The 20,267-nt window shown below is 42.4% G+C and overlaps 1 protein-coding gene across 1 annotated transcript in view; it reads left to right on the plus strand.

Annotated features, from left to right (window-relative positions):
* nudt3b (nudix (nucleoside diphosphate linked moiety X)-type motif 3b) overlaps positions 1–20,267 on the plus strand; it is a 54,694-nt gene that overhangs the window by 6,824 nt on the left and 27,603 nt on the right. The window contains exon 2 of the mRNA XM_060919317.1: positions 7,301–7,411. Coding sequence (XP_060775300.1) covers positions 7,301–7,411 — 111 coding nt within the window. The remainder of the gene's footprint in view (positions 1–7,300; positions 7,412–20,267) is intronic.

The following is a 20,267-nucleotide window of genomic DNA, read 5'->3' on the forward strand; positions in this document are numbered from 1 at the left end:
ATTCGGTTCATGGACAGATCTCCTGACATTTTCCTTTAGAATTTGCTGGTATAATTCAGAATTCATTGTTCCATCAATGATGGCAAGCCGTCCTGGCCCAGATGCAGCAAAACGGGCCCAAACCATGATACTACCACTACCATGTTTCACAGATGGGATAAGGTTCTTATGCTGGAATGCAGTGTTTTCCTTTCTCCAAACATAACACTTTTCGTTTAAACCAAAAAGTTCTATTTTGGTCTCATCCGTCCACAAAGCATTTTTCTAATAGCCTTCTGGCTTGTCCACATGATCTTTAGCAAACTGCAGACGAGCAGCAATGTTCTTTTTGGAGAGCAGTGGCTTTCTCCTTGCAACCCTGCCATGCACACCATTTGTTGTTCAGTGTTCTCCTGATGGTGGACTCATGAACATTAGCCAATGTTAATGTGAGAGAGGCCTTCAGTTGCTTAGAAGTTACCCTGGGGTCCTTTGTGACCTCGCCGACTATTACACGCCTTGCTCTTGGAGTGATCTTTGTTGGTCGACCACCCCTGGGGAGGGTAACAATGGTCTTGAATTTCCTCCATTTGTACACAATCTGTCTGACTGTGGATTGGTGGAGTCCAAACTCTTTAGAGATGGTTTTGTAACCTTTTCCAGCCTGATGAACATCAACAACGCTTTTTCTGAGGTCTTCAGAAATCTCCTTTGTTCGTGCCATGATGCACTTCCACAAACATGTTGTGAAGATCAGACTTTGATAGATCCCTGTTCTTTAAATAAAACAGGGTGCCCACTCACACCTGATTGTCGTCCCATTGATTTGAAAATGCCTGACTCTAATTTCACCTTCAAATTAACTGCTAATCCTAGAGTTTCACATACTTTTGCCATTCACAGATATGTACTCTTGTCTCATCTCGTCTTGTCTTCATCTGCTTATCCGGGGCCGGGTAGCGGAGGCAGCAGTCTTAGCATGGAAGCCCAAACTTCCCTCTCCCCAGACACCTCGGCCAGCTCCTCGGGAAGAACACCGAGGCGTTCCCAGTACAGCCGAGAGACATAGTCCCTCCAGCGTGTCCTGGGTCTTCCCCGGGGCCTCCTCCCGGGGGGACATGCCTGGAACACCTCCCCAGGGAGGCGTCCAGGAGGCATCCGAAAAAGATGCCCGAGCCACCTCAGCTGATTCCTCTCGATGCGGAGGAGCAGCGACTCTACTCTGAAATCCTCCCGAGTGACTGTGCTTCTCACCCTGTCTCGAAGGGAGCGCCCAGCCACCCTGCGAAGGAAACTCATTTCAGCCACTTGTATCCGTGATCTTGTTCTTTCGGTCATTACCCAAAGCTCATGACCATAGGTGAGAGTCGGAACGTAGATCGACCGGTAAATCAAGAGCTTCGCCTTTTGGCTCAGTTCCTTCACCACGACGGACCGGTAAAGCGACCGCATCACTGTAGAGGCTGCACCAATCTGCCTGTCGATCTCACGCTCCATCCTTCCCTCACTCATGAACCAGATCCCGAGATACTTAAACTCCTCTTCTCGAGGCAGGACTTCTCCACCAACCTGGAGAGGGCAAGCCACCCTTTTCCGGTCGAGAACCATGGCCTTGGAGGTGCTGATTCTCATCCCAGCCACTTCTCACTCGACTGCAAACCATCCCAGTGCATGCTGAAGGCAGGGCTCGAAATTAACTTTTTTTCTTTGTGTCCCCCAGTGGTCCCGAATTCTGTGTTGTATTGTCCCGAATGGAAGCAATAGTGTCCCCATTTTTTTCCCTCTCTGAAATAACCAGTGGTTAATATTATCATATGAAGTTACTATTATATTTGTAACTATGCGATTTTGAACCCTTTATATCATTTTTACAATAAGTCACAAGACACAAGCGACACACATGTCCTATACATCATCTACTTCAAAATTACAGTTATTGCATTTTCAGTTTATTAAACTTTGGCGATCTCACTGTATGAATAGATACCCATTTATTTAAAGGGGCCAACTAGCTCATTCAGAAAATGTTTCAACTCCCTACATCTGCAGTACACTTTAGTTGAAAATAAGACCCCTTTTATGTTCATTTCATCTACTTATACCTTGAATATCTGTTGGCATTTATAAGGCCAACTTATAATTTTCACCATTACCGTTATCCATAGCCTTGTGATGACCTGGCGACTTGTCCAGGGTGTACCCCGCCTTTCGCCCGTAGTCAGCTGGGATAGGCTCCAGCTTGCCTGCGACCCTGTAGAACAGGATAAAGCGGCTACAGATAATGAGATGAGATGAGACCGTTATCCATTTTTATGAACTTTCCGTTATCCATTACCATTATCCATTTTTATGAACTTCCCCATTTTTATGAACTTTCCGTTATCCATTTTATGGACTTTCGCTGCCGAAACATGGGTGGAACATCAGCATAGTGGCAGGTCCGAGCCTAGTTGTGCTGCTGACTGACTAAACTTTCTGAACTAGAAAGACACCAAGAAAACTCACTTATTCTGTTGAACGGTATCTTCCGTCAATATCATCCGCATCATTCCTGTTGTATTTTATAACGTGTCTAACAGTGTTCATTAAGTTCATTCAGTTGCTAGCGTTGCCTGCAGACCAGGCGATGACACTTTGGATCCTGAAGGTCCCGGAGACGTTATGTCTGGGCTTTCAGTTTCTTCCCCGCGGTCGGTCCGCTTCAACCACTTCAGCATTTTTGTTCTGGCAAGAGTCGGCGCAGCGTGTGCGGTAGCAATTCCATTCCAAGTCCATATAATGCGGACTCCGGCCGAAGATTCTAGAACAGAATGCGCTGCTCTGTAGCCTACGGATGCAGGTGCATCGAAAGTGTAGCTACTATGTATTTTTCGCTGTTAATGTTTTAAAATTAAAATTGACAAATTAGGTGAATGTCTACGTATGTGTTACGGCTTTGTGAATAATATTAATGTAGAACTTTTTTTCTAGATCTGTTTTTTTCCATTGTCCCGGGATTGTCCCAGATATGATAATTTTGTGTCCCGATGACATTTTTTATGGTCCCCGGGACATCGGGACACCGTTAGTTTCGAGCGCTGGCTGAAAATCCTGGTTTGAAGAAGCTAACAGGACATCATCCGCAAAAAGCAGAGATGAAATCTTGTGGTTCCCAAACAGGATTCCCTCTGGCTGCACCTAGAAATTCTGTCCATAAAAATTATGAACAGAACCGGTGACAAAGGGCAGCCCTGCCAGAGTCCAACATGCACTGGGACCAGGTCTGACTTACTGCCGGCAATGCGAACCAGACTCCTGCTCCGTTCGTACAGGGACTGGACAGTCCTTAGCAAAGAGCCCCGAACCCCATACTCCCGAAGCACCCCCCACAGAATACCACGAGGGACACGGTCAAATGCATTCTCCAGATCCACAAAACACATGTGGACTGGTTGGGCAAACTCCCATGAACCCTCGAGCACCCTATGAAGGGTATAGAGCTGGTCCAGTGTTCCAGGACAAAAACTGCATTGTTCCTCCTGGATCCGAGGTTCGACTATTGGTCCCAGTTGAGGTCAACAGCTCCCCACCAGCACTGTAAATAGTGTTGGCAGAGTACTGCTTCCCCCTCCTGAGGCGCCGGATGGTTTGCCAGAATTTCTTCAAGGCCGACCGATAGTCCTCCTCGATGGCCTCACCAAACTCCCCCCAATTCCGAGTTTTTGCCTCCACAATTGCCCGAGCTGCGGCACGTCTGGCTTGCCGATACCCGTCCGCTGCCTCAGGAGTCCCGGAGGCCACCATGGCCCGATAGGACTCCTTCAGCTTGACGGCATCCCTTACTTCCGGTGTCCACCACCGGGTTCGGGGATTGTCACCACAACAGGCACCGGAGACCTTGCAGCCACAGCTCCGAACAGCCGTGTCGACAATGGAGGCAGAGAACATGGTCCACTCAGACTCAATGTCCCCTGCCTCCCTCGGAAGCTGAGAGAAGCTCTCCCGGAGGTGGGAGTTAAAGGCCTCCCCGACAGAGTGCTCGGCCAGATGTTCACAGCAGACCCTCACCATACGTTTGGGCTTGCCAGGTCTGTCCGGCTTCCTTGTCCGCCAGCGGATCCAACTCCCCACCAGGTGGTGATCGGTTGACAGCTCAGCTCCCCTCTTCACCCAAGAGTCCAAGACATAGGGCCGGAGATCAGATGAAACGACAACAAAGTCGATCATCGACCTCCGACCTAAGGTGTCCTGGTGCCACGTGCACTTATGGACACCCCTATGCTTGAACATGGTGTTCGTTATGGACAAACCATGACTAGCACAGAAGTCCAGTAACAAAGCACCACTCGGGTTCAGATCAGGGAGGCCGTTCCTCCCAATCACGCCCCCTCCTGGTGTCACTGTCATCGCCCACGTGAGCATTGAAGTCCCCCAGTAGAACAATGGAGTCCCCAGTCTAAGCACCTCTCAGTACCTCTCCCAGGGACTCCAAGAAGGCCGGATACTCTATACTGCTATTCAACCCGTAGGCACAAACATCAAGAGCCCTCTCCCCGACCTGAAGGCGTAGCGAGGCGACCCTCTTGTTTACTGGGGTAAACTCCAACACATGGCGGCTGAGCTGGGGAGCTATAAGCAAGCCCACAGCAGCCCGCCGCCACTCACCATGGGTGACTCCAGAGAAGTGGATTGTCCAGCCCCTCTCGAGGAGCTGGGTTCCGGGACCCAAGCTGTGCGTGGAGGTGAGCCCAACTATCTCTAGCCAGTACCTCTCAACCTTCCGCACAAGCTCAGGCTCTCCTCCCCCCACCCCACCCCCCAGCGAAGTGACATTCCATGTCCCAACAGCTAGCCGCTGTGTTCAGGGATCAGGTTGTCGAGGCCCCTGCCTTCGACTGCTGCCCAATCCACACTGCACCGGCCCCCTACGGCTACCTCTGTAGGTGGTGAACCCACAGGAGGTCGGGCCCACGTCACCGCTTCGGGCTGAGCCCGGCTGGGCCCCGTGGGCAAAGGCCCGGCCACCAGGTGCTCACATACGAGCCCCAACCCCGGGCCTGGCTTCAGGGTGGGGCCCTGGCTGCGCCATACCGGGCGACGTCACGGTTCTTTTTTTTTTTTTATTTCCATAAGGGGTTTGGTGAACTGCTCTTAGTCTGGCCGGTCACCTAGGACCTGTCTGCCTTGGGAAACCCTAACAGGGGCGTAATGCCCACGACAACATAGCTCCTAGGATCATTCAAGCACACAAACCCCTCCACCACAATAAGGTGGCAGTTCTAGGAGATATGTAATATTGGATCATTTTCCTCAATAAATAAATGACCAAGTATAATATTTTTGTCTCATTTGTGTAACTGGGTTCTCTTTATTTACTTTTAGGACTTGTGTGAAAATTTGATGATGTCTTGGGTTATATTTATGCAGAAATATATAGAAAATTCTAAAGGGTTCACAAACTTTCAAGCACCACTGTATATGTATTATATTATTCATTTATTATAGAAGGAAATGTTTGGGCATGGCACTACAAATTAGCTATTTACATGTTTACTAAATCCTATCATTTCTATCAAAACTTCAGACCAAAAGTAGCAGTGGTAGGAAGTAAAGTAGGAACAGAACCTAAGGAAAGCTTTACTGATGGAAAACACTTTTTTGTATAGCTGAGAAGAGGGCTTAAAACGAAGAACAAAGAAGTGTGGGGTGGGACAAACAGTCAGTGCGTTTATATGCACATAGAGAGAATCGAATTTCTGCCGTTGCTCGACTGAAATCGAAGTTCAAAATGCCATGTATACACCTTAATTCGGCTGAAATTGAACCGAACTTGATTTCTTGGAATCGAGCTACACGACCTAGATTATGCGATTTCTGCCGAGCTACTTAGTGCATGTAAACCCTATTGAGCTACGTATTCGAGCTACTTACTTCAGCACTGCCCCTTCCGGAAGTGACAAGTGACGGGACCACAAGCGGGAAACACAACAGCCTCGGTCGGCATGACAACGGCATGAATCTTTTCTTTTTATGGCATTGTTTGCACTGTTAAAATTTAGCTCACTTACTGTATCACCAAATGCATCTGTTGCATAGCTGTGAATTGTGTACATAAACAAGTCACTGTATTTGTGTGTGTATATATATATATATATATATATATATATATATATATATATATATATATAATAATGTGTGTGTGTGTATGTATATATATATATGTGTGTGTATATATATATATATATATATATATATATATATATATATATATATATGTGTGTGTGTGTGTGTATATATATATATATATATATATATATATATATATATATATATATATATGTATATATGTGTATATACACACACATATATGTGTGTGTGTGTGTGTGTGTATATATGTGTATATATAATGTCCAACATCTGAAGAATGTCAATAAAAACAAAACAATTTAACTTTTTTTGTGTGTTTATTAAGACATAAGTTAAATTGTAAGCAAAAAATAGACTTTAGAAAAATATTTTTTGTAAGCAAAAAATGGACTTTAGAAAAATAATATACAATTGTGCAAAATAAGTTGTCTTACAAAACAGTGGTCTGCGCAGGACAGTTTGTAGCCATGCAGTCTGTTAGAGCAAGCCTAACAGCTTGAGCACGGAACTTGTGAACACAGAACTGCCAGTGTTGCCAGATTGGGGGGTTTTAAGTGAATTTTGGCGGATTTGAACATGTTTTGGGCTGGAAAACGTCAGCAGTATCTGGCAACACTGCTGATAACTTTGTTTATACTCTTGAATAGCTCTTCATGACGACAACCGGAAGTGTACCAACACGATGGGGCGTGTCGCGCCACCTGTGGCTCGGGTGCACAATGCACCTCACACAATAGCTCGATTTCATCATGTGCATGTAGGATTGGATTTCTCTGGCACCCTGCTGGGACCTTCAGCTCGATTACCGACAGCAGCTCGATTTGGATGTGCATGTAAACGTAGTCAGTGGTGATCAGTGATGGATTGTTGGGAACAAAGGTGTAGCTTGGTCAGGCTGTATGTGTTGATTGTGAGTTAACAGCACCTGCTCGCTCCACTCGTCCAACCAGCAGCTGTGACATGAGGTGGAGAGCCATATTGAGTGCAGGACAGTCGCTAGATTTGTGTTGTTTTTTTTTTTTCAATAAAAGGTGCCAAATCTAGTGACGGTCATGAAGTTGGCCACATTGACACTAATCCTGAATTACAGAACAGCGTTTGGCCAAATAGTGACTCAGGACTGGATCAGATAGGACCCTGGAGAATGTCATGAATATTGTGTGTTGGTTCAAATAGCTTCTGTGTGTTTTTTCAGGTGCTGTTGGTGAGTAGCAGCCGACATCCTGATAAGTGGATTGTGCCCGGCGGAGGAATGGAACCGGAGGAAGAGCCCAACGTTGCTGCTGTTCGAGAAGTGTGTGAAGAGGTCGGAGCATGTATTTATTGATTGTGTTATTAATGTAGTACTGAACGTGGATCACTGAGTTATAGCCTTCTACAGTTTCACAGTGCACAAAATAGCAAGTGAGGATTAAAAAGAACAATAGCAATCGTAACACACGTCCTCATAACAGATTTAAAAACAAAAAGCCATTAATTTGTTGAAAACTGTGCTCACTATCAAGGGAGACCTTGTGTGTTCAGTCACTTTTGGCAGGTTTTGTGCCACCAACTCATGCTGCTGTTATATACTTGTACAACTGTTCAAAGCTGACGTAATGTCCTGATCATAGCTTCTTGTGATAGGCAGTGATACTCTCTCTCATCACTCATGTGTAGAGGGTGATCATTTTACAGGCAAGTGCTAAAGGGCGCGCCACTCAGTTTAACTACTGCTCTTTATTCCACACCTTGGCTGAACTCCAGTTTGGCTGAACACCAGCAAAAGCCGAAGCCTTTTTAGGTACCCGCAGAGTGCAAACCTAAGATCTTTATCTCGTAGATATCTTGTCTCAGTGTACTGGAATAATAGGTTATAGAATTGGTCAGAAACTCTCATAACGATGAGTGACAGTGATGCTGTTAAAAGAGCAATGAGATTCCCATTTGTAATTATACAAACCTTATGCAAGGTCAGCGAAAATGATCAGTTCAGCAAACATAATTACAGCATGCTAAGGGGTCATCCATAATTTTCATCATTGAGTCTACAAAGAGTAGACTTTTGAGCACCCCCCCCCAAAAGTGTACATTAGCGGACAAAAAAATGATGATGGATCTACGTGGAATAGGAATTCAAAATAAAACCATGTCTTGTATTACTTTTTATTAAAATCGGATGACAGGACAATACAAAGATTCACAAGAGAAGAAAAGACGACACAAGACGGGTCCAGAAGTTTTCATAGAAAGCAGGCAATTCATTTTTCAGTCCCCTCAGGATTTTGCGGGCCTTTTTTGTGATTGTTGTGGGCTAAAATGTCTGATGTTGCGGGGGTTTTCAAAAAAATTGCGATGAAAGTTGCGGTGTTTTTTAGGTTTTTGTTGCAATTACATTGCGGGAGGAAGTGAAAGTTGCGAGAAATTGTTGCGATTTTCTCTTTGTGATTAAAATTGAGTATGTTAAATATTAAGTTATTACTGAAAAACTATTGATTAAAAAAACAAAAGACACTGAGAAATGGTCCTATAAACGACTTTACCAATATAAAAGATTACCAGGACGACAAAAATGCAGAAAAATAGGCTTTACTTATCCAAATGCTCCTGTTGGTTCAAAAGTTAAAGTGCAGAGAACCTCACAGCACAACATGAAGTTACCTTAAAATATAATATAAATGCCTCAGCTTTCATGTAAGAAAAAAAAACTATTAATACTAGTACTGTGTGCAGGCAGTCTCTCCTGAAGACTAAATTAAACAATTATAAACTAATAAAATAAATGGCTCAGGATTCATAGAAGAAGAAAAAAATTTGAACAGAATCTCACAGTATGATGCTGAAGCTGCCTAAACAATGGAAAATAAAATACCGTTTTGGCAAAAATGTTGGCGTCCATTAATTTCTTGTATTAAGTAAAAAAAATAATATAAAGTGCACACAGTGCTTCACTGTAAACATAACACACTTTCAGTAACAGAATTTAAGCCTACATAAACACTGACTCGCACATGCAGTGTTGCCAGATACTGCTGACGTTTTCCAGCCCAAAATATGTTCAAAACCCGCCAAAATGCACTTGAAACCTCCCAACTGGGTGGGAAACCGCCCAATCTGGCAACACTGGAAGTAAGGCGGAAGGTAGTTTGTCGCCGTCACCTCAAGACGACGCCAACGATTGGTCAAATTTGCAGGAAAGTTGCGGTGATTTGATATAATTGCAACACCGCCCTGAATTCGCGGGGATTGGTTGAATTTGCGTTGAAGTTGCAAATCGCAACATCCTGGAGGGTCTGATTTTTGAAAATTAGGAACTGTCTTTTTAAGGGGAGCTGTTGCCTTTTGGCTTTGAAACGTTCGTTTTTGATTCTTTCCAAGCAGCCTGTCCTGCCCTAACTGCCTCCTGCCGCTTCTCAGATGAATGCAGGAAACAATAAATATTTAAAAACTGCTCGTACTCGTTTGAAGGAGTCTTGTGAATAGCGGTATTTCTGCTATTCACAAATTTGTAAATGCGGTCAAAATCTGGGTCAGCCATTGTTGTTGTATTGAAGAAAGAAAGCGTGTAGAGCTAGCTGGCAACACCGATTGAGGGATCATCATTTTTTTCATTTTTAAAAAGTGTACGCCTGGTCATTAACCCCCTCCCCCCCGCGTACGGTTTGTACGCTCGTGATAATGATGAAAATTATGGATGACCCCTAAACTGATGCAAAATACAAGAGAAGCTTGCAAACTGGCTTTCTTTTCGACAGCAGATGTTTTGGGAAGGCAGCAAGTGTTTAATATTTTAACGTTTTTGAAGCATCTTAAAAGCCATTGATTTGCTGTAAAGAGTTTTAATTTACCCTTAGCAGAGCTCCATAGTTAAGAGAATATGATAATGCATCAACCTGATTTTTGATGGCTTTTGCAACTGTACAACGTCCATACATACATGTGTACGAATGTGTACCACCACAGGGAACCTGATCATAAGTGCAAGGCAACGTATCGCATACACACTCGACCACCGGACAATGAAATTTGTATCTTAATTTACATAAGATAGATGGGTTTTTATCCAGTGCTTATTTTTAATTTGCTTTCTAAAAAATAACGTGGGATTACTTACTAACACGTTATATGAAAAATATTGATGGAGGGGGGAAGAATATTTTTTAAATAGTGGGCAGTGTATCTTTGCATTGTGTGGGTGGGATTTTATTTTATTTTTTTAAATTTTTTTTTTTTTAAACCTGAACGATTTCTTAATCTGTATACTGGGGCTGCAACAAATGACTATTTTGATAATCGAATAACCTATCGATTATTGAAACGAATAATCGATTATTTGGATTGTTTCATCCAATAACCAAATAACGCTTGCTTAGCTATCAGCTTGAGGGTGTTTTATGCATGTGCTAACCAACAATGAAGACATGTACTTCATTCAAAAATTCAGTCTTGAAATGAACTTTCCTACTGATACAAAAGATTAAATAAAAAATTCCAGTATCCATTTTTCCTGTCAAAATTTAAAACCAAGAATCAGCAAAATAGCGGCAATAAAATGACAAAACTGCATCAGTTTTTCCCTTCATCAGGTAAATCAAACAACTATCAAAATTTACCCAGTGAGGACAGAAATGTGCATTCTGCTGTCTGAACTCTGTTACAGCTAAATTAAGGCCAATTTATGCTGACAACCCAGTCGTCGCAGATGGCGTCTGCAAAGCCCCCCCCTTCGCAGACGCTCTGCGCGCACCTCCCAAAAATTGTGACCACCGCAGACAGCATCGCAGACAAGACGGCTCTGATTGGTCCACTCTGCATCCGCTGTACACGCACTTCTGCTTCCCTACTTTCCCGGTTTGGTTTGTTTTCACGACCGCCATTTTTAAAAACACGAGCGAAGATGGAGCAGCACGAAGAGCGGTTGATCGAGGAAGTGAGGAAGTACGTACATCTATACGACTCCAGTTCTAGTCATTATAAGTAACCGGAGGATAAACACTCCACTAACCACACCCACCAACTACTCGTAGCGATTTCGCGACTTCGCGCCCCCTTGCGTTGTGGCGGTGAATAACATCGCGCACGTCTATTACTCCCCGCTCAACGATAAATTACAACTGTCTGCGAAAGCCTTGTCGCAAGAGCATGCAAAGGACTTTAGGCTGCAATCACCGTTCTGTACTGAAACGGAGGAAAGTCAGAGGTTTGCTGTAGCTCCACCCACCAGACAAACCAAATCCAAAAATAAATCAATTAACTAATTAATACCTCAATTATTAAATAATGGCTCAACTAAACAAACACTTTCTATTCACCCGGACCCCTTTGGGCAAACAAAATACCCATATTTACCATTTACTTTTAAAAACGCATCTATCAAAAAGGACCATACCACCAAAAAAAAAAATCACTCCATTTCCCTGTCAGGGTACAGCGCCCTAACAGTAACAGCCATTGTGAATGTTAGCATTCCTGGATATCAGATAATGTTTACCCGGATGAGAGGTGAACATGACAAAGCATAAGGATGGAGTATTTCGCTTTGTACGCGAACATGTTTAAAAATGCCGGTAGGTCTTTCCCTGAACTTTTAAAACGGCTTAGTTTATTAAAATGGAGTTAATCTATGGAGAATGGTGCTAAGACACAACGCAGGGTGAAACAGTACAGCAACAGTAGTGATAAAGCATATGGAGTAGCTGCAGTTCAGCCTGTAGTTGTTTTTGTCAGTCAACGGCTGACTGCGCGTTCCCGTGCATCGCAACTCCATCGATCCCACTCCGTTTAAGAAATCTACATTTAAGCCATATTTTTGGTTTGATCCTAGAATCCTGTGTAAATATCGAAATGCACTCTAAATAAATGTTTCTCCTCTGTCTGTCCAGTTTCACGATAAATGGAGATGTGTAGTTATTCCGGCTGTCACTTTTTTCCCCCCAAAAGTCAGTTTCTGACCCATAAATCAAACCCATAAATCATTCACTTTGGCCACGCGCAACGTTATTTGGAATATGAACAGGTTCGTTGTCAATAACAGGTTGTTACTTGCTTCTCTATTCCAACTCCGTTAAAGGGGAGCTGAAGTCATCTTTAAATTTGCTTTATTTCTTAACGTGTTATTCAATTACGTTTTCGGTTTTATTAACCTTATATCGTGACTCATATTATATTATGCTTATCGGCCTTTTCGGTTTTTAGCCATATTGAATGTAATTCTTATGGTCCACGGCAGGCGTCGCTTATCCGCACGATCTTCACGAGACTTGTGCGAGACTTCAAACATGAAGTGTCAGCGCCGCCATTTTGAAAACTGTTTCACAGCTGCCAGATCGCCGCCATATTCCAATTTAGATTCATTTCGAGATTTGCCAGCGTCATCGGTGATGATTATTCCATACGACTTCGAACCAACATGGAGTAGAGAAGAGTTGGAAAGACGACAGGATAAGAACTAGTCCGTTGTGCTGGTATTTACGTCGTTACTGGCGCGCAATTAAAACGTGCCAGATCAGGCGGCTGGTGGGTTTTCAAAATAATAAATACATGCATGAATTTTTGTGATAAATCCATATTATACTGAGCGCATTTCCCACATTAATCCTCACTAAGGTTTCGGACAGCACTACAAAATGGCATCCCCACTATACAGTGCACTATATAGTGAGTAGGGAGCGATTTCGGACACAGGGAAAACTTCCGGCTTGATTCACGTCAGCATTCGAAGGAGGGCGCGCGCGTCTTTTGACAACGTTGGCAGATGTCGGTCACTTTGATTTCCGCTGTACGTTTTACTTCCGTCCTACGAAGTCTCGCACAGGTCTCAGCGAATCTCATTTACGGCCACTGCTTTGACATATGGACTGATATATTACAGAGCATATTTCAAACACTCATAACTTGCAATAGCAGTGACAAAATAGCGATCAAAAATCCATTCCTACATTTTATAAAATGAAATAAATAAAATTTAGTCACCAGTTAACCTAACCTGCATGTCTTTGGACTGTGGGGGAAACCGGAGCACCCGGAGGAAACCCACGCGGACACGGGGAGAACATGCAAACTCCACACAGAAAGGCCCTCGCCGGCCACAGGGCTCGAACCCGGACCTTCTTGCTGTGAGGCGACAGCGCTAACCACTACACCACCGTGCCGCCCTCGAGAGAATATGTATTTCAAATAAATGTTAGCGCTCGTAATATGAAGTAAGCCAGCTTTTAACATTAGCTAACTAGCGAACTAATTTCCAGAGGTGAATCTTCTTCATCCAGGGAGCCGACCTGCTTCCTCTTCAGATGCTCCAACATGGAGGATGTGCTTCTTTGTCGGTGCGGCTTTACAAACGCTGCAATTCACAGCCCTTTGGGTTTTTGGTTGGTTGGTTGGTTGGTTGGTTGGTTTTTTTTTTTCTCTCAGAGCTCCCACACTTTGGAGATTTTTGTTTTTTGAAGCTGCCATCATGCTTTTGTTCACTTCTCTCCAGTAAGTGGCAGTGCCAAAGCATTCCTAGTTAGTCTGAAAAACACGTGATGATGTCACCAGCTAATCGACGATTAAATTAGTCGGCACCTAATTTGGTCGTGAATTTTAGTTGACCAAGTCAATTAATTGTTGCACCCCTACTGCACAGTCATGTATACATATATAATTATTGTACAATTCAATCGTAGTTATGAGCATCTTTCCTTAGTTTTAGGTCATGTAAAACTACCTCAGATCGATATTGATTAGTTTTTACAGTGGTCTCAAAGTTTCGGGGAATAAAAGGGTACGAGGCAGAGAATAGAAGGGTACAATTAAAAAGGCCGAAGCCCTTCACCGTGAACCATAGGCGAGAAAAATGGAAAACTGGGTTTATCTGAGACAGTTTCAAAGCGTTTGGGGAGGAATTTCCAATTTGTTGTAAACAGCAAAATAGAGTCTGAAGTGATTGTAATCAATACGAAAAATTTGAGTCGAACTGCGATATAGTAATGAATCAAAGAAATATGACAACTTTTTATATATTTTTGTTTACAAAATCAAGTAACAGTTACAATAACTTGATTTTGTAAACATCAAAAATATATGTTTTATATCATCAAATTTCTTTTTGGATTCATTAGGCCAAAAAAAAAAAAGTGTGTTTCCGGTAACATGAAATACTAAAATAAAAGTTGGTAGGTAGGAAAAAAAAATTTTTTTTCTTAATTTTTTTTTATTTTGTTCGAAAAAATTAACACAAGTAAACATCTTACAAAATAGTATTTTGGCACAGAATCCTTTATACCACACTTCATCATAAAATAAGTGTTTTAAATCTTTAAACGAATAAAAAGAAATATCGCTAGAGTTCGAGTTATGATCTATGGAAGCGTATTGCTGCCACACTCAAAAAAAAATTGGCTTAGAATCAAGTAATTACATGAAAAGATTGTTAAAGTTATCACGTTTTTACAATATATTTATCATGTAATAACCACGTAATTTCATGATACGAAATTATCACGTTATTTCATGATATTTTCATGTAATAACGTGAAAACACCTTATCAAGAAATAACGTGAAAATAACGTCCTAGGCTACTTCCATTAAAAGCAGACAGCCTAGCCTAGCCTACTGTAGAACTTGGGTCGAGCAAAAACACCGAGCAAAAACATGGCTGAATCCTGAATGACTCCTATTTGTATAAATAGGGGACTACATAGGCGGCAAAACGTAGTGTTTTTCCCTGCCATGGAAGTGCAGTTGTATACTGAAGAGGAAGCAATTTGCATTACAGCCTTGAATGAGGATTCAAAATGGAGGCTCGGCTCAGTTTTCCCTTCCTCCTTCAGTATACAAGTGCGCTTCCATGTTTATGCAGGAGGGCTGATAGAAGTGGCGAAACATTTTACTTTTTATCGTTTCTTTCACAACTTGAATGCGTTGAAACAAAAAAATTGACTAACGCCGCTTACACTAAAATATCGAGGGAAATTTGTAATAAAAACTTTACGGTCGGCAATTTCGACGCGGAAATTATCGATCGGTCGGGTTACCGGAAACACACTTTTTTTTTTTTTTTTTTTTTTTTTTTTTTTTTTGGGCCTTATTCAATTTCTGAACAGTCTGAGTGTTGATCTAATCCTAAAGCTTCTATAACAGTGTCTGTAGTGATCTCAGGTACTGAACTTGATTCAGGTTTTTACATGTTCGATCTTCCCCTTCATCCTGCTTTTCTTTGAAAGGAACGGCTCTGTTGCCTTTTGCACAAGTCTGTTCACTTCAGATCAATTCAAATTGGGTCCAAATTAGGTGTGTGTGTGATATATAAAAGCATGTGATATCCCCTTTATATTAAGGAGGTTCAGAGTTCAAAAGATTTTTCAGATATTTTGAAAAAATATATGAATTAATTTATCACAGTATTTTCATTTCTCATTGCACTACAAGTTATAATAAGTGAATCTATATGTGTCACATAACGTTATCCAGGGACAAATGTCGGCCCGGGGGCATTTTGAGTTATTGACAGATTCAGAAAGTACAGTTTCTAAGCTTTCCAATGATGCCTTCCATGTGGAGATCTGACAATATTTGAAGAATGTGTGGCCTTTTGAAAGTGTATACCTCTTAAAACAGAAAAGGGAGAAAATCGCCCTCAAAGTTTTCCATCTCAGCTACTCTGGGTGCAGGGCGGGCACATAATGGTGCTCATCTGTATGACATTAAGGAACGCTCTACCCCCTACTAGCTAGCACGATGCTACTTTCATGTAAACAAAGATCACCACGTCAATTTTCCTTCCATGCAAAGTATGCCCAAAACAATTATGAAGTACAAAAATAAGGGCTGCTCTTGCGACAAGGCTTTCGCAGATAGCTTTTCGCAGACAGTTGTAATTTATCGTTGAGCAGGGAGTAATAGGCGTGCGCGATGTTATTCACCGCCACAACGCAAGGGGGCGCGAAGTCGCGAAATCGCTAGGAGTGGTTGGTGGGTGTGGTTAGTGGAGTGTTTATCCTCCGGTTACTTATAATGACTAGAACTGGAGTCGTATAGATGTACGTACTTCCTCACTTCCTCGATCAACCGCTCTTCGTGCTGCTCCATCTTCGCTCGTGTTTTTAAAAATGGCGGTCGTGAAAACAAACCAAACCGGGAAAATAGGGAAGCGGAAGTGCGTGTACAGCGGATGGAGAGTGGACCTGGAGTGGACCAATCGGAGCCCTCTTGTCCGCGAGGCTTCTGCGGTGGTCACAATTTTTGGGAGGTGCGCGCAGAGCGTCTGCGAAGGTGGAGGGGCTACGCAGACGCCATCTGCGAGGACTGCGTTGTCAGCATAAATTGGCCTTTAGTCCTAAAGTATACTTTAACGTTTTGTGGTTGAAAAATTACTCACACCGTTAGAAAGATAGCACGATGATAACACAACTAACACAATGCTAGTTTCATGTAACCAAACCACAACACACTCCGTTACATGCAAAAATAACCACACAGCCTTAGATTAATAAACTTACCCCATCAGAAAGAGAAACGTCGCCTTGCACGCATCAATGCCTCCGATGGAATGTAGTCCTAGAACATTTCCTTTTGGTTGCGTTTTTTTTTTACTAGAAATGGTTATCTCCGATGTAAATACCGTGTGTCTGTTTGCTTCGCGGTGTTTCAGCTCCTCTGCGCTCTGTTTTGCTTGCTCATTCCATAGTGAAATTACACGCCTGTATGCAGCTTAAGTAACCACGAGCTCAGCTCGTATCATACAGCTGATTCGCGAAAAAAAAAAAAAGACTTAAATCTTCATGTGAATGGCCCATATGGTAATTTACCCACACCCCCCAGCAGGCTACAGTCCTGACAAAAACAAGACAATTTGCAACAAAAAATGTATGCTTTTCCAACAAAACAATCTATTATCTGAAATACTGATTGCATTCTTCAAGATCTCAACTTGCACATGATGGAAAAAAACAAAAATCACAAATTTCGAAAAAAATGCTTCTTTTGCGATTATCTCGGATTCGTTTCGGCCGACATGTGTCCCTGGATTCGGTGAGGTGTCACATATATTCATCTGATGAGTGACCGTTCTTGCTACAGCAACTGTACAAAAACAAAAGTGTATGAACTCGTATATATTTATAATTTTAACAATTACCGTTAACATTAACTGCATGACAGATGCCAAGTCTCGATATGCGACTCCCCTACAAGGATACGTTGCATTCCGTCGCAAGTCAAAATGTAAACAGTGTCAACGCGCCAAGCGTGCCGAGTGGGCGGGTTTGACCCAAGACAGGCCACATACAATAATGGGATAACAATCGATATTTAGCCGACCAGCATTTATACATGAACCCATACACAGACGTACCCCACCCGGCAATCATAGTGATGGCTAAAATTACAGGCTTACCCGTGGCTCGAGGCCTTTTTGAAAACCGGGCATCTAACTTGCCGCTCCGCTTCTTAGTCGCCATTTCTAGCCATACGGTAGCGTGGCTCGATCACAGTACACGAAACACTGTCAACATCTTGTCAGCCAATCAGATTACGTCTTAGTTACAGCACACGGCAGCATAACGGCTGCCTCTGTTTCCTACGGACGTGTTACTATTTGGCCATTATTTAGTTGAATAAAACTTCGTTTCACATCGTACGCTGCTCAGTTTTGTACAGATATGTAAACAAAAATATTTTTTGTTACTTAGTGAAAAATAGACTGTGGCAAATCCTACTACAGATGGCGATTTGCCACAGCCGACCGACTACTTTTGAGACTTCTGGTTTTATGTCCGATAATATTGGATCGTAACTATATAATGCTGATGTAAAGTGAAAGCACTGGTTCACTGCAGTCCACCAGGCTCCCAGCAGAGTCACACCATAATAAATGCCATGGTGGTGTTTCTGGCGCATGGCATGCAGTGTTAGAGAGGAATAAATATGTATCGTAATTGCGATGCGTATCTCATTACTGGTCTCACTGTCATAAGACAATGCAGCAGTTTATTGATGTGAAATACACGATACTAAACAATTCAGTGGTTCATATGATATTCTATTCAGGTTGATTTTGTGCTCCTGCAAATATTTTGCTCATCAGGAGCTCTGCTTTTAGACAGTGTGCATGCATGCGTGCATATATGGGTCTGTCTCAGAAACTGGGTACTGTGGGGGTACCCCACTAAATATACTCAGTCAATAAACTGTACGGTTTTGAATGGTGATGTTGGTTTTAATTTGAAATAAAATGATGAAAGAAATAATACAGATAAAACGAAATCTTTGATGTGAATACTCTATTCAGAATTTGGCAAAAATTCTGCAAATTTGTGGAAAAATGGCGGCTTGATCTGGGACATGATAAATGGTTGACTACATCGCATTCCCTTAAAAAGTCCACTGAAAAGTCTACAGTTCTCACTAATTGTAGTTTAAGTTGTAACTTTATACACCTAAGGATTGGTGCGCTCACAGAATAATCGTAACCGTAATAAAATATTTGATCGCCGTTGTAACTCCATTTTCCGCAGACCCAAAACCAATACGATCGTGTGTTTTGATCTAAACGGAAAGCCTCAGGGTCAAGGTCACTACTTCACCAAAAGTAGCAACTTAAAATCACTACGCCATATAAATATTTAGTTATAAATCTGCGATTTTGTTTTTTAAAATGAAAACTGAAAGTTAGGTATAGAATATGTTTCTTACAGAATATGTTACGATGGTAGCTGGTCTTGTATGAATTTCTGAGCTATAAAATGAGTTGTGGTCTATTTTTTACCGTAGCGTGTTATTTGTGTGCGGGGAAGGACACACATTAACAATTTGCATGTGTAGAATGGAATTTTCCACTCCAACAGTTAGAAGTTGATCGTGCTTCCATTTGTGGTCTTTCTGTTACGCGAGTGATCTGTTCGGACGTTATCACTGAAAAGGTGAGTTTTGACAGTTTTATTTTGTTTTAGTCTTGCAGTATAAGGCAATAGAATGTTTCTTTTTCATCTTACTTTCATATTTCGTAGTGTTTGCGTATTTTTGGCCAATATTTTGCAACCATGGTCAATTTAGATCGAACTTTTGATAGAATCTACGACCAGTCATTTTGCCCCACCCCCACCTCGCGCTCCGTCTGGTGCGGTAGTGATGTCCCGTTGCTCGCGCGCCGCAGCAGAGACCCGCACGACCTTCAGCTGGCACAGTCGCTGTTCTTTTACCACCGCCGTTATTCTCATCTTTCCGGTGTGTTCTTGATTTTTCCATTGCGTCCTATTTCGCCATATCAAATACCCAAAATGTATCATATTATTCATATTTAAGCGAATAATCAATTCAGTCATCATAACTTGGCATTTTTAACCCAAGCAATCAAAAAGAGGAAATTTATTCAATATTTTCACTCGTCTGTGAAGGAGGGGCTTTAATTCTTCATGATGGAGTTATCTCTCTAGCCGCTTTATGCTTCTACAGGGTTGCAGGCAAGCTGGAGCCTATCCCAGCTGACTACGGGCGAAAGGCGGGGTACACCCTGGACAAGTCGCCAGGTCATCACAGGGCTGACACATAGACACAGACAACCATTCACATTCACACCTACGGTCAATTTAGAGTCACCAGTTAACCTAACCTGCATGTCTTTGGACTGTGGGGGAAACTGGAGCACCCGGAGGAAACCCACGCGGACACGGGGAGAACATGCAAACTCCACACAGAAAGGCCCTCGCCGGCCCCGGGGCTCGAACCCGGACCTTCTTGCTGTGAGGCGACAGCGCTAACCACTACACCACCGTGCCGCCTGATGGAGTTATTTTATATGAAAATCAATTTTGCAAAAGCATTTGAATTGTAATCAAAAAAAATTTCCACAGTGGAGGCCAGATAAAGCAAGATACTATCTTTTATTCTTCTTAAACATGTCAAAAGAAACATTGGGTGTTCGGTAATGCAAAAAAAAAATAGTAAAATTAGAAAATTTATTTTTTGACCATAATGTCCCAAATGAGAGACCAGTTTCTGAGACGGACCTATATATATATATATATATATATATATATATATATATATATATATATATATAATAAAAACTTTTTTTTTTTTTACTTTCGCTGTTAGTCGGGTGCCGTTGTGTCACACTAGGTCTGGCTATTAAAAATTTGGCTTTTTACAAGACATTGGCTGAGTGCTTCTTGTGCTGAAACGTGGAAAGAAATCCCATCTA

Source organism: Neoarius graeffei, chromosome 4 (genome assembly GCF_027579695.1).
Source record: "Neoarius graeffei isolate fNeoGra1 chromosome 4, fNeoGra1.pri, whole genome shotgun sequence".
Taxonomy (NCBI): Eukaryota; Metazoa; Chordata; class Actinopteri; order Siluriformes; family Ariidae; genus Neoarius; species Neoarius graeffei.